Genomic DNA, 15,310 nt, shown 5'->3' on the forward strand with positions numbered 1-15,310 from the left:
GCCGGGGCTGGTGCCCCGGGGCCCGAGCCGAGCTGGAGTCGCCGGGGCCGGGGCGGGCCGGAGCTGCTCGGCCGGAACCGGGGCCGGCGCCCCAGGGCCCGAGCCGGGCCGGAGACACCGGGGCCAGAGCCGGTTGGCCGGGGGGGCCGGACTGGGCCGCGCCTCCTTGCCCGCCACCACCCCAGCCCCAGCCCCAGCCCCAGCCCCAGCTTACCTGCTGCCTGCCCGTTTCAGGCTTCCCGTGAACATTTGATTCGTGGGAAGCAGGGGAGGGGGAAGAGCAGGGGGGCGGAGCGTTCAGGGGAGGGGGCAAAGTTGAGGCGGGGACTTTGGGGAAGGGGCGGAGTTGGGGTGGGGCCAGGGCGGGGAAGGGGCGGAGTTGGGGCGTGGCTGGGGGCAGAGTTGGGGTGGGGTGGGGCTGGGGGTGGAGTTGGGGTGGGGCCGGGGCCCCGTGGAGTGTCCTCTTTTTGTTTTTTTAAAATATGGTAACCCTATGTGCAATGCCCTTAACAGACGTAATGAGTCAAACAAGCCTGCAGTCTAACACGGGTTGATCTAATATAGCAGGGGCTCGATTCTCCCTGTGCTTACCCCAGGGTCAAGCAGGAGTAATTCCGCTGAAGCCACAGCTGTAAAACTGGTGCAAATGAACGGCGGCTCAAGGTCTCTCCCTTCTCTTGCTGATTTCCCTCCTAGCAGAGTAGGTCTCATAGCTTTGGATTTCCAAAGGATTTCCAGCCAATATTTAAACCGAAGGAGCTTAGCAAATGTGAAGTGTGATGTCTAACCTGCCTCCCAAATCAAGGCCCGGATCATGACATAGCTGCTCTTAGCCCTTTGCTAGTGCTCCCATGCCAAACTCCACCCCTCTGCTGCCAGGCACTGAACCGATAAATACAGGCTAGCTGGTTAGAATCAACAGAAAATCAACATCCCGAAAGCCAAGCTCCATCATGAATGCCCTGGGCCTAGGGTTGCTCCTTCTTCTGGCACTGACAGGAACCATCAGTAAGTACCCCTTCAAAAGAGATGGGTCCCCCATCACTTTAAACTACTCAAACTGCTACAGTCTCTAAAGTTCCTGGGTTGTTAAGGGCACGAGCTAAGTGTGTGTGCATGGAAGGACCCAAAGCTAAAGGACTGCCCAGAGTTGTAACGCTATTACAGCCTCTGGGTCTTTGGCTAGCATTGTCCAGGGGAGGACGCCTGCCTTTGTGAAAGCAGCTCGGGTGATCAGACTCAAAAATGTGGAGGAAGACCAGTAGGATTGGTTTGTTTTGCATGCTGCAGGAAAATTGCTCAAGACTTTTGAGGCAGGGAGATCGTTCCACTGGGTCCAATTCTGCCCCTATGCAAATCCACTGAAGTTCAGGGGAGTTACTCGGAACTTACGCCAGTACAACGGAGAGCAGAATATGGCCCGTTTATGACCAGCATCTCCTGGGAGCACCAGCAATCCCAGACCAGGGTGTCTTAACTAAATTGGGATCACACAGAGACACACTCCATGTGGTCCAGCGCTAGAAACAAATGGACCCAAATTCATCCCTGGGGTCACTCCATTGACTAGTGAAGTCGGGGGGGGGGGAGGGTCCCACCACTGCTGAAGTTGTCCCTGGTGCTCTCCTCTCTCCTGGCCTAAACAGTGCTTATAAATGCCTAGGGGAGAGCGTCCAAGTGCTCTGATTATAGCAGCACCCTGGGGCCTGGGAAAAAATGACAAGTCACCATTCAGCCCCTGGCAAACAGCAGCAGAGAAGGCCATGGGCATTGTGTGCTAATCACTGGGCTTGTACTGGGGTGACCCAGAGTCAGCTGAGGCAGAGAGACACTGATCTAGCCCACCCCCCCTTCCATCCTGCACCTCCTGATGCTCACGTTTGCAACAGCAGCTTGCGGAGGAGGGGAAGGCACCAGAGATGCTGCTCCCAGGGAGTTCACGGCATCTCCCCGGGATTTGAGTCTGTCTATCCCGTCTATTTATGAACCCAAAAGAGTCAGGAAACTCTCCAGCTTGTGAGATCACACCCTTGGTTTTGGAACATTCCAGGCTCTGAAATAGCTTGTCCTGCTCGCCTCAGACTTTCCAGAAAACCCTGGCGTAAGATCAACCTGTTCAATGTCAGACAGACTGCTCTAGTTTTGGTGACATCGTGTGCATGTCAAAATCAGGTTTGTAATCTGAGCCAGAGGCTACAGGCCCAAGCCAGGGCCCCAGCTCCTGGAGTCAGAATCTCTGCCTTTTAAAATGTCCTTGCAGATGCAGAGAAAAGGTTGAAACTGTGAGCCAAGTGTAACTGGCCCCTGCCTGAGTATGCAGGTAGCCTGAAACAGTAGTTCCAGGAGGTGTGACCTGCCCCATTCGTCTTATTGCTGAAGTCTTCTACCACCGTCTCAAGAAGGGGCGAGGCCATGGCTTGGGGTGGGGGCCATGGTGGAGGGGCAGGCATGGGGCCATGGCAGACCCACGTGGATTGCTTTAATTCAGGCCTGTTTATAATGGAAGGGTAGATTCAACCTCTTTTGTTGAAAATTGCCCTGTTCTATTCATTCCCTCTAATGCATTTGGCACTGGCCACTGTCAGAGACGGGATACTGAGCTAGATGGACCATTGGTATGACCCAGCATGGGCATTCTTATGCTCTTATGTGGAGGCCTGTTACTCCAGTTTAACAGTGTAGACAGGATCTCTTGCCACCATTTAGCTCCTGAAGGAGAAGAGTGCGGATGAAGCCGTGAATGTAAGTGACGGGAAGGCAATGAGCCTTTGGTTACGGGACTGACAATTGAGAGGGTTTATAGTGCATTTTGTCAGTAGATCTCAAAGCACTTTACAAAGGAGGTCAGGCTCATTAGTTCCATTGTGCAGCCGGGGAAACTGAGGCACAGAGCACTGACATGACTTGATCCAGGGTACCCAGCAAGTGAGCATGAGCTGGAATGAGAAACAGAGGCCAGGCCGAGGAAAGGTAGGATGATTTGGTCGTTACAGCACTGCACTGGGATTTAAGTGACCTGGGTTTAGTTCCTAGCTCTGCCACAGATCCTCTGTGTGACCTTGGGCAAATCACTTAAGCTCTCAGATCCTCAGTGCCCCAGCTGTAAAATAAGAATAATAAAACTTACTTCCTTCCACCCTCTGTCTGCCTTGGCTATCTAGACAGGGACTCTTACTGTGTGTCTACTCTGTACAGGCTTGGTACATGGGGCCCTGAACATGGCTGGACCGGCTAGGTTTTACTATAACACAAAGAATGGGAACGGGTTGGGAATTTTGCAATGTAATGGGTATTCATCAGAAAATGCTGATTAGCTGAAATGGAAATGCTTTGCAGAAAAGGGTCTGTTTCGAACAATTTTTTGACTTGAAAAAAATTTGGAAGAACGTTTGGAAATCGTCGGAGACTTTTGTTCTGACCTCTTCAAAACAACAAGTTCTGGTTTTCCGCTGCAGCGTGACTTTTCATTTCGAAACATGAACTATAGTAAAAAAAAAATAAAAAAAAATTAAAATGGCCAAACCAAACTGTTTAATCTTTTTCAGATCACAACATTTTTCGCAATTTCAACTTTTTGCCCTGATTCAGGACGGGACATTTTTCTCATCCAGCTCTACACATTACAGCCCAGTTCTCCAGCCACTGCACGCCTCTGTCTTAAAACTTGAGGCTAAATCTGTTCAATAAGCCAGCTGTCCTCAGTAAGGGGCTGATCCAAAACCCACTGCAGTCAATGGGTGACTTTCCACTGAGCAGACCCGAAGTGCATCCCAATCACGGGACTTTAAGAGTCCTGTAATGTGGCAGGTGCCACCTGAGTGCCCCCTTGTGACCAACCTTCACTCTGTGGCACCCTGCCTCTATTTCCCCCCTTCTTCACTGGGAACCAAAGACCTACGTCACTCCCTTGTTCCAGGGACCCACCACCAGACTTAGCTCCACTCATCTGTGGTCCCTCTCCACAGGCACAGCCTGCCCCGATCCCTCCTCTCCTGTCCTCTCACAGACCTATATAGCCTCGGGTGTAGCCCTGCTCCCTTTAACTAGCTCACATGGGCCCACCTGTTCTGAGGCAGGGGCGCTGGCCCTGGTCTACTCAAAGGGACAGGCCCCCATTGGCGTGCATGCCGAGCAGCAGGACAGAAGGGCAGCGAGTTGTCTTATGAATTCACCCCCATCCCATGGGGTTCCCAGGCAGCGCAGCATGGACACAGGCTCCGGGCAACTCCTGCGTGTTCTTTTCAGCTGCTGCTTTCTCCCTGCCCAGGTGCCCAGGAGGTCGCTCCCATGACCACCTTGACCTGCGCGAACCGGAGAGGGTACTGCCGCCGCTTCTGCCTTGCCCAAGAGGTACACGTAGGCCACTATGGTTGCCCGCGGCGATACAGGTAAGAAGGGGCTGCGTGGCCCAGCTTCTCCTGGTGTGGGAGCGGCCCCCTGCTGTGTGAGGAGGAGGAAACACACCGGTCGGAGACTGGAGGGAAGGGATGAATGGTGTTTCACTGCCTGTGCTCGGGGGCACTATTGGCCCAATGGCCTCGGAGCGCACATGTTATAGCCACCATCTTGGCTAGCACACCGGGGATTGAACCAGATACCTCCACAAGAAAAAAGCATGAAGTGCTCCTGCTTGAGCCAGCGAGCCAGCCTCCCATAGCTGCTGGCTGTAAGCGGTTCATGCCCTCTGCAGACCAACAGCCAGCAAGTGTCACAGTTTCAGGGTAACTACACAATTACAAGGTATCCCCCCCACCCCTGTGATTCACTCCAGGAGGGCCCAGTGAGGTCTCAGGCCTCCAGCCATCACCTGTCCCTGGGCAGGGCCCCTCCTGACTGTGGGGTTTCAGGCTGCACAGCCCCCTGCCCTACTCTGTGATACTCCCAGCAAACCAATCTGCCTAAAGGCCAACATCTGGGCTGTACTGTCTCTCCAAGCTATGACCCATATATGCCAGCAGTTACAAGTTACCAGCCCGCTCTTTCTCAGCAGAGTACATTTATTCTTCAGGTAAAAGCATCCCAGAGAAAACATAAAAAATCATCAGTTCCTACACGCTTACTGAACATGCCAGAAGTCACCCAGCAATCTTATGGGGCCCTATAGACCAGTGGTTCCCCAACTTTTCCTGTCATCCCCCGCACACCAGTAATGGAATCTGTCTGTGCCCTCTTCTTCCCCACTCCCCCCCCCCCATTACTACTCAGCGTGGGAGCTTGAGCTGAAGGCGGAGCTTGGGGCAGAACTGGGGATGGGGAAGGACCTGGGGCAAGAGGCAGAGCTGACCTGGGGGTGGAGAGGAAATGGGGGCAGAGCTGGACTGGGAGCGGAGCGGGGGCTGGAGCGGGACTGGGTGGTGCTCCCTCTCTGCCCCCATAGGGGCTGGCTCAGGGTCCACTACGCACCCCCCGAAATGTTCCTCCATGCTCCCCTATGGGGCATGCCCCACAGTTTGGGAACCACTGCTATAGACCACAGTCTTTCCAACCCTTCAGCAAGGGTTGGGAGTCCCCAGAGGCCCAAAGACCCTGTCCATTTGCTAAATCCAAAGGAAGGCCCCTGAGTCTGTTTAAACCCAGCCCTTTATACCCAAAGATTTGCTTTGTCTCCCAGCCTCCTTCAAATAGGTAAAACCAGGCCCTCTCTTTGTCCCCAGGCGGTCACGCTTCAAAGCCAGCATGGGGATTTGCATTACTTGCTCCAGACTGATTCCAGGAACACACAATGCACATCACCTGTACTGGCACAAAGGGCCATGGATAGTCTACAGCTGACCCAGCTCAATCTAATGGCTTTTTGAGGTTTTCCTGCTCTCAGTGTTAAATACATAATGGTCCCCAAAGCTACTGCAGGGGGTTGCCATATCCGTCACCGTGGGAGCCTCAGAAAACACAATCACCAGTGGGCTACATAGGCAAGGCCTGTTCTTTTATTTCCAGGTGCTGTGTGCCAAAGATCTACCTTGTGGAATGGACCAAGCCCAGAAGTGCCAGATCCATATCAACTCCCCCCTAGGTGTGTGTCATGTTTTCCCCCATTCTCTGGTTTGGCTTGTGCCTCAGCCTTCTAGCAAGTGACATCTGATGCTGTAGTTGGGCTATTTTGACAGTCTCAATCAGGCGATTCAGGCCTGATACAACTCCCATTCAACCTAAGTCTTTCCATTGACTTGAATGGGAGTCGGATCATGCCCAAGAGTTTGATTCTGCCACCCTTACTCCCCGGGGGCAGCCTCATTCACTGCTAAGTACGGGAGTACGGCTGGGCCATACGGGGACTTCAATTTTTAGTCGACTCCTTACTGATTTCAATGAGGACTCAGATCAAGGCCCCATTGTGCTAGGCACTGTACAAACAAACAGTGAAAGACAATCCCTGCCCCAAAGATCTTATAGTCTTTTGCTTCAAGACTGATGGTACCATAAGGGCCTGTTTTATTAGCACTAGGTTAACAATCGGTTTAGTCAGAGATGGCACACTGTATATTTTCCACTTTCCTTGCAGAGGTTAAGAGACATGAGACAGAAGAGTCACATTTTGTCCTGATCATTGATCACTCACACAACTTTTAGGAAGAAGATTCATGGTGTAGCTTTGGGCTCAGATTCAGATTTGGTATAAATCTGGAGTAACTCCACTGAAGACTGCAGAGGTATTACTCTGCATTTACACAGGGGTGGATGAGATCAGATGCTGCTGGCCCTTTAGACATACACAGAAAACAAATCAGAAAGATGTAGATGTGGCAGAGTGGAAAATACTGTAAAAAACCAAACCAAAACATGGCTGGTAGGAAACCAGTTAGTATCGGGAGAGAAGGGAACCAGGAAGAAGTCTGGGGCCATCATCCATCAACACAGATGGAAAGAGGAGAAGAGTCTGGGTAATGGGTAGATCTGAGTTATCGAAGGACTGGAAAATACTCCCCACAGGAGAATTCTGATTAAATTGGGGGATTTTCCCATTGATTTGAAACACACATTTTACATCTTGCGTTGGCATGTCAAAACATTTCATTTCAATCAAAAATCCCCACGTTTTTCATTTCGATTTTTCCAAATCAATTTTCACTTTTCATTCCACAACACTTTCAAGAGTTCAACTTTTTGTCCCAAATCGGGACAAGCACAAACGGCAAATTTCCCATGGCAGGAGATTCCGTTTTCCAAATAGCTTTTGCCACAACATGGGCTCTGTTCACACAACTAGAACTGAGCCATCAAAAGGCTGAAGGTTGTAGCATCACCAGAACACATCCCCCGCTACTGATTCATCGCCATGGACTGTCCAGGATTGTAATCAATTTTGTGTCATTTCATGGGCCTGGGGCATTGATGTATCTCAGTCCCTCTTGTTCTCTGCCTGTGGCGCACCATAGGCTCTTGACGGCTGTAATGCTTTGGTCTAATTCTGGCTGTTGGGTTTGGGCTTGGGGTGTTTAATAGCCTATGATAGACAGGAGGTCAGACAGATGATCTGGTGATCCCCTCTGGCCTTAAGCTCTATGATAGTTATGGGGCATGGTTAGGTTCTGTCTCCACTAACACCTCTTAAATGGTCTGTAGCAGTTATGGTTAGCTGAAGTGTTGATCCTGCTCTTATTTGTCCCCTAGCACAATCCCCATCAAAGTCAATAGGGGTTGTGAAGGCTTGAGACACAGACTGGGCCAACACATATGTATGGTTTGTTTTGTGTCGGATCCTGGTCTCACGTACACTGGTGTATATCAGGGGTAACACCACTGACATCCATAGAGCGACCGCAGGGTAAATCCAGAGTCTGGGCGCACAGAAGCTAGCCCTGCGTGGCTTGTAAAACTGCTTCAGATTGGCACACTGGGGCTTGCTGCCGCGGGCTCCCATAGCAGCAGAATCGTTCCCACTGACTCCCGGTGTATTTTGCCTCCCACGCATGCACACTCACAGCACCCTTCTTTTGTCTGTTTGCTTGGTTTGCAGCCGGAGTGCTGAAGCGGCACTGAAGCCATCCTCAGCTGAAAGCACGTCTGACCTGGCTTAATGGGGTGGGGCGAGGGGCCGTGCAGTGGGTGGCCGTCGTCTATTCTGCTGAGCTCGGCTGATTATCTATAAACAATATACACCAGCAGCACAGCCAAACTGGGATCGAATTAGCACAGATCTCAAAATAAAAAATCAAGCTAAGGGAGCGTGTGTGTTTGTTTCATTGCTCTCCCAGGAGCGTAAGTATGTGGCATGATTTCCAGTTCAGAGGGAAATTAAGCCTGGAAATGAGCTTTCAAAAATCAGCACTGGTTTTGTTTTGTTTTTGTAGCAACAGAGTTAAAGACGTGGGAACAAACAGTTAGAACATTAAAGGGAGTTAAGTGGGGACTAGAACTCACAGCCTCCTGCTCCAAAAGCTCAACACCCAACCAATCAAGCTAAAGAAGAACCTGTTAACAACACAGACTGACATAGCTGAACAATTCCTATTCCATGCAGTAGAGGGCAATAGTGATATACACACATACTACCCAGCTCACTACACTCCTAATACCCTGCACTTAACACCTCCCATCTGAGGAGCTCATGGCAATTTACAAACTTGAATGAATTCAGTCTCACATCTACCACCCCCAGAGCGCAGCAGGTAAGTAGTAGTAGACTTATTTTACAGATAAAGCAGAGAGGATTAGAAATATCAGGATGCTGGTTTTGCTGGAGAACTCTTTGGAGGTCTGGGATGTGGACTGAGATCTTTCCGAGTCCTTAACTGAAAGGGCAGGGTGCTGAATCTTTAACAAAGAGAACTTTTCTCCTCCATGGATCTCGGGCATTTGAGTTACCTGGTTATTAACAAAACCAAACAGGCTGAATAAAAATCACTGCCCCTCTCACTCTCTTTTATGCCGCTAGGTTCTCCAGTTGTCCACAGCAGTTTACCCCACCACAGCTAGGATGGTATGGGGAGTTTGGGGCGGATGGAAACAGAGAAGGCCCAAATGTCTGACGCAGTGTGCGGAGGGGGTCACCAAATTTGTTTGACCCACCTTGATGTACGTACTGAGTCAATCATCTACTGCTGGGTTAGAAGTTGTAAGTTTCGGCCCTTAAATACATACCTGGTAAGGTCCCGTTTCTGGTAGGCGACATCTGATTTTGTCCCTCGGGTGGCCTGGCTGCATCTCCCTGTTCCTCTGCTCTGCCATGTTGGGAACAGGAGACACACCTGTTCAACTGGGGAGAGTTGGTTCACCCGCCTGGCAGATTTAGCTTGAGACATCTTGCTCCAGCTGCAATCATCACAGCCCGTTCTCATTCCATGCAGCCCAGCCTCCACAGCGAGTCAGCTGAAGAGCCAGAATTAGAGCCCAGGCCTCCTGCCTTCCCATCCCACGCTCTGACCCCAGAACAACTCTGCCTCCAAACGTAGCAGCTGCCACTCTGCAGCAGTTAAACAAACAGGACCACCACGGGAGGGATGCAGGCATCAGCGGAGAGCTTTATTAATACCCACTCTTTCGGAGATCAGCAGCGTAACTGTATCGCACATAAGGCCTTTTGTTTTAGACAGTTACAGTCTCAGGCAGTATCTTTGCATGATGCAGAAGAGCATTCAGACAGACCCCGGGCCATCCTTTGAGAGGGAGTCCAGTTTTTGGCACAAATCAAGGGCGTGCTTTAATAAAAGAACGTCTATTAATAGTGCTGCACAGACTGCCCCAGCCTGCAGCTGCTGTGTTCAGTGGGGTTGGGAATGATGGGTTGCTTTCATCTGCTAACATCCAGCTCAGATTACACCACCCCTCCTCCTCTTTTGCAAGGGAGGGCTCGACCCTGCAGTCGCTCAAGCAGGCAGGCAAAGCACCAGGGGCCTGACGCCAACGGGGTGTGAGTCAGGCCCTCTTTGTGGAAAAGAATTTAAAATACGGGCTGTGTTCTCACTTTAGGTGCAAAGAGGCTGTACGTTTTATTTGTTAAAGGAGACGAGGAATAAATAAAACCAGCCCAGCGGACACAGACCCACGCAGAGAAAGTTCCTTACTAACGAACCGCGGCCACGTACGCATACAGGCGCCAGGGGCTGCCCACGTGCATCAGGACTGGACGCACCAGCACCAACCACGCGCCCCGGCCGCGTCAGCAGAGAGGATTTAACGCCTTGTGACTATAGGTAACTAGCTGTGATAGTTGCTGGGACCAACCACTGGAGGGAGACACGGTTACATCCTCTCAGGCAGTGAATGGACAGTCAGCGGTTCACGTTTCTAAAATGAAAGCACAGTTCAAGGTATACAAATAGCTTTTGTGTGCTGCTTCCCAGCACAGGGACAGACAGTGGCGCTGGGACACTTTTTATAGTGAGGGCGCTGACCCCCCCTTACCCATGTCTGCTCCCCACCCCCTAGAGCTGAGTCTGGGAGCAGAGCCGTGGCTCTGGGAGGGGGAACATGGACATGGACAGGGGTAAGGGGGTTGAGGCTGGGGCCACAGCTGGGGGTGGGGGCAGAGCCCCAGGCTCAGGGCCAGGAGAGGACCCCACATGTGGGGCTGGGAGCAGAGCCACGGGGCTGGCAGCCGGGACCCTGGGCGCAGGGCCGGAAGCAGAGCCCGCGTAAAACCTGGAGGTGCTGCCACACCCCCCAGGCCTCTAGTTCCTGCGCCTATGAGTTGATGTGATTCTAACCAGCTGGGGGCAGTGGTGGACATTAAGCATTTCCATTGGAAGGCCACCCTGACCAAACAGTTGTCCTGACTCCACAGAAATAAAAATTTTATTAAGATGATGTTAAAAAAAAATAGTGAACAGAGTTTGAGCATAGAAGTTTCTGGTTATCAGGGAATAACATACAGATTATAGAGGGTGCAAAGTTTGGTTTAAGATAAGGTGGCATGAGGAATACATAATCTGCAATATCCCCGATTGGGGGTAAAAGGTTGATGGGTCAAAGTACAGACATTGAGATATGAGGGTATGAAGTTCATAGAGTGGCTATGTTTGGGTGTGGATTATAATGAGTGGATATGATGATGAGATTTAATGTTTAGGGAGTTTATGGTTCCAGTTCATATGATCCAAGGGAGAAGGTCACTTGGTCCCTTTCTCGTAGTGGGAGAACGATGTCACTCTGGCTCATATTACACTCAGCCATTGAGCCAGCACCTGCCCATTACTGATTTAACCAGGCATCTGGGTCAAGCAGACTCTGGGGCCAGATTCATTGACATTCTCCAGCTGTTTTGGGCTGCCGGAGACATGCAAATTGGCCAGTGGGGAATGAGTGAATCTAGCCCTTTAAATTCTGTAGCCACTCTCTTGTTGAAGCTGTTTCATGGCAAGTGAGCGATCAGTGCCATTACAGAACTGGTGTCAGTTGCTACAAACAGAGAACCGATATAAAAGTAAGAAACAAAAGTCAATTCATCCTCAAGTGGATCTAAAGCGATTTTCACAGGGCAGCAAAGATCCTGGAGGGGCTGATTTCAAAAGAATTGACCTGGTTTTTATCGCGCTTACACCTGGAATTTCCATCAACTTCTAAGAAACTCTGTCATTGACACCAGAGCAACTGAGATCAGAATCAGGCCTGCTAGCTCGCCAAGAAAGAGTTGGGGCTAGATCCTAGAAATGCAGGTAGCTTTACTTGTGTGAGGAGCCCCATTGAAGTCAATGGCACTTACTCATGCGAGTAGAGTTAAGCAGGTGGATAAGTGTTTGCAGGTTCTGCCTCTGTAAGGGCTAGATATGTACTGCTTGGCTAAGTGCCGACTAAGGGGGGGCGGGGGGAAGGAGAAATAAGGTAACTGCTTATAAATATATTACTTTTATAATACTATATATTTTATAATACTGTTACTTACTGATTTTCCAGTAGCACCAAGAGGCCCTAACTGAGATCAGAGCCCCATTTGTTGTACAGACACATGGTAAGAGACAGGCTGTGCTCCAAGGCGCTGACAGTTTAAACAGACATGACAAAAGGTGGAAGAGGAAACTGAGGCACAGAGAAGCAAAGTGATTTGCCCAAGGTCACCCAGGAGTTCAGCAGCAGAGCCAGGAGCAGAACCCAGGTCCCCCAAGTCTCAAACCAGCACCACAGACACTACACTACAGGGCTTTCTAGAACTATTTTCAGGAGGGAGAGCCAGAGGTTAACCTGGGGTCTCTAGCACATCAGTAACACAGCAGAGATGCTGCACGGCTTGGGGGTGACATGCACAGACATGATGTAGAGTTGCGTCGGCGTCGGCCTCCAAGCTGGTGCCTGCTTGCTCCCCAGGGCAGAAGCGACGCTGTGGTGCTGATTTATGAAGGGAGGGATGTGTATGCTCCTGGAGCAGTTTACAGAGCGAATGAAGAGACAGCTCACTCACCCACACACCAGGTACACCGGGACATGCCCAAGGAGAGGAAATACTTGAACAACTTCTCCAGCTGACACTGCAAAGAACGCTTTAAGGAAGCTGCTCGGATGGTTCCCTGAACTGAGAAATGGCCAAGATGCTAAGCTACAACTCCTGCAAACATGGGATCTTCAGTGGTCATGTCCTTAGTATCACCTTTAATAAGACTGCACCAGTGTTCCCGCTAACTTTTCCCACCCATGTGCGGAATGAATTTTGTTATGTGCACCAATATGGAGGCACAGCACCTCCATATTGGTGCACATAACAAAATTCATGTGGTGGGAGTGGGGCTGAGGGGTTCAGAGTGTAGAAGGGGGCTCAGGGCTGGGGCAGAGGGTCAGGGTGCAAGGGGGGGGGTGAAGGCTCCAGCTGGGGGTGCGGCTTCGGGGGTGGGGCCAGGGATGAGCGGTTTGGGGTGCAGGCTGCCCCAGGGCTACGACGGGGAGAGAGGACTCCCCCCAGCTCTCTCTCCTCACAGCAGCACCTGGGCTGGGGGTGGGAGAGGCGCCTCTCCCCGCTGCGGCAAGTCCGGGCTGAGTTTGGGCCGGGGGAGCGGCACCCCTCCTTCGGCTGCGGCAGGGCTGGGGCTGAGTCAGGGCTGGGGGAGGGGCGGCCCTTCCCCAGCCGTGGCAGGTCCCTGCCAGGCGGGTTCTCCGAGTGCCTGTGTGGCGCTCAATAGGCTGCAGCGTAGCTACGCAGCTTACAGGGACCTTAGGACAGCACCCCCAGCAGCACAGCTTTCACAGCGGATTTCTCCCCCCCCCCCCCCCACTCGCACCCAGAGTAAGTTCTCTTTTGTTTCAGTGCAATTCTTAATGGACGGGCCTGTAGGAGAGAGACAAGGTGGGTGAGGGCACAGCTTTTACTGGACCAGCTTCTGCTGGTGAAAGCGACAAGCTTTTGAGCTCCACCGAGCTCTTCTTCCCCAAAGGAGAGTTAGTGGGTTACAGGAGACATAAAACCAGCGTCCCTTAGAGTCTGTGATTTTGGGGGTCTAGCTTAAGTCAATAGAGACCCCGGTTTTGTGTCTCATGACAACGATCTGTAACCCACTAACTCTCCTCCATCCTATGGCTGCAAAGGTGTCAGCTGCCCACTTCGTTTTGAACGGCTTCTTGCAACATGTGTTAACCCCTTATACTTCACAATCTGTCCACCTTGCATTGAGCTGTGACACTGGGAGGAGCCTGCCCAGACCTGGCGAAGAGCTCGGTGTGTCTCTCTCTCCCCCACCTTGTCTCTCTCCTATCCCGGGACCAACACGGCTACAACAACAGCACTGCAAAAAATGGGGCTCTATATCACAGGGTAAATGCCCACATTAGCACCAGCTGAATGTGCCACCTTCCCTGGCAGTCTCAGCAGAAGGACCAAGGAGTGACAGGTCTGTGGAGTATGGACTGAGCAGTCCTCACTCTGGGCCAGATCCTCAGTTGGTGTAACCTGTGGAGCTGATTTACCCCAGCAGGCGTTTTGGCCCCTGGCGGTGGTGCATTTGGCTCAGGGTGGTGGTACATCAGAAGGATGGCAATGGAGAGGCTGGCAAGGCTGCCTGGGCTGTGGCCAAGTTCTCAATCTCAGATGGAGTGACGGATGCTTCGCTCCTCTGCAAACCAGGCCCTAGGACAGGGGTGGGCAAACTTTTTGGCCTGAGGGCCACATCAGGCAATAGAAATTGCATGGCAGGCCATGAACGCTCACAAAATTGGGGTTGGAGTGTGGGAAGGGGTGCAGGTTCTGGCTGGGGGTGAGAGGTTTGGGGTGCAGGAGGGGGCTCTGTGTGGGATTGAGGGGTTTGGAGAGCGGGAGAGGGATCAGGGCTGGGGCAGGGGGTTGGGCATGGGGAGGGGCTCAGGGGTGCAGGCTCCGAGCGGCGCTTACCTCAAGCGGCTCCCGGAAGCAGTGGCATGTCCCTTCTCCAGCTTCTACGCGTGGCGGGACCCCCGACCCTCGGAGCGGGACCATGCGGCTGCTTCTGGGAGCCATGTGGTGCGGTCCCCGACCGTGTACCCCGGAGCGGGGCCATGCTACGGCTCCCGCGTGGTGCAGCCCCCGACCCGGCGCCCCGGCTGGACCACCGGACTGGGGCAATCCCCAGACCCCGCTCCCCAGTGGGTGTTTGCGGCCTGTCTTAAACGGCTTGCGGGCCGAATCCAGCCCACGGGCCGTAGTTTGCCTACCCCTGCCCTAGGAAGTCTTCTGCAAACCAGGCTGTAGGAAGTCCCGGACCCCAAAGAAGAGACACCCAAAAGAAGAGGCTGCTTTCGGAAGCCCAGGCCTCATGGGGGTGAGAATCTCCGGGGGGGGGGGGGGGGGGCCTTACCCCCCCGGAGGACACTGCTGGTCGGATTTTAGCTTTGAGGATCCTCAAAGCAGAAGAGCTGGAAGGCGATCTCCTCACACGCGTGATTCACCCCGCACTCAAACAGGCAGCCAAACAAGAGCGGCGCTGGCGCCTCCTGGCACACGGCCAGGTCCGAGTAACCGCACGGCCCTTTGTACAGGAGCCAGGGGTGTCCCCACTTGGCCTCGTTCAATGGGGACCGGTTGAGGTAGATGCCCAGATTAACCCGCTTGTGTTTACTCATTGGGTGGGAATAAAGCAGCCACGACACGGTGTTTCTGTGGATGGCGGAGGGGGTGTTCCCACCGTTCAATGGGCAGGTCGTCTTGGAGGCTGGGGCATCTGGCCCTTCCACGCCATCGGCCTCTAGAAGCCCTGCTGTCGGCGTGAAGCTCACCACGCTGCCCTGGCAGCCGTGAGGCGGCTCGCACAGCTTCTTGCATGAGGAGGGGCTCTCGAATGTCAACCCCTGGTCTGTGCTGAGCGCCGCTGCCCGGCACCGGCAGGGAGTGCGGGCGTTGCAGTACAGCACGGGGTCACAGGCCTGGCACGCCACCTCGGCCACCTGGCACTCCCCCGTCTTCATGCCTTTAATCAGC

General features: G+C 52.7%; 1 protein-coding gene across 1 annotated transcript; it reads right to left on the bottom strand.

Moving 5' to 3' along the window:
- Positions 1 to 14,683: 14,683 nt before the first annotated feature.
- Positions 14,684 to 15,306, bottom strand: NEU3 (neuraminidase 3; the record flags this gene model as incomplete). Its single annotated transcript, XM_026651691.2, has 1 exon — positions 14,684 to 15,306. A coding segment is annotated over one exon (588 nt), but the record flags the coding sequence as incomplete, so codon positions are not given.
- Positions 15,307 to 15,310: the final 4 nt, after the last annotated feature.

Source organism: Terrapene carolina, unplaced genomic scaffold (genome assembly GCF_002925995.2).
Source record: "Terrapene carolina triunguis isolate 2854851 unplaced genomic scaffold, T_m_triunguis-2.0 Scaffold97, whole genome shotgun sequence".
NCBI lineage: Eukaryota > Metazoa > Chordata > Testudines > Emydidae > Terrapene > Terrapene triunguis.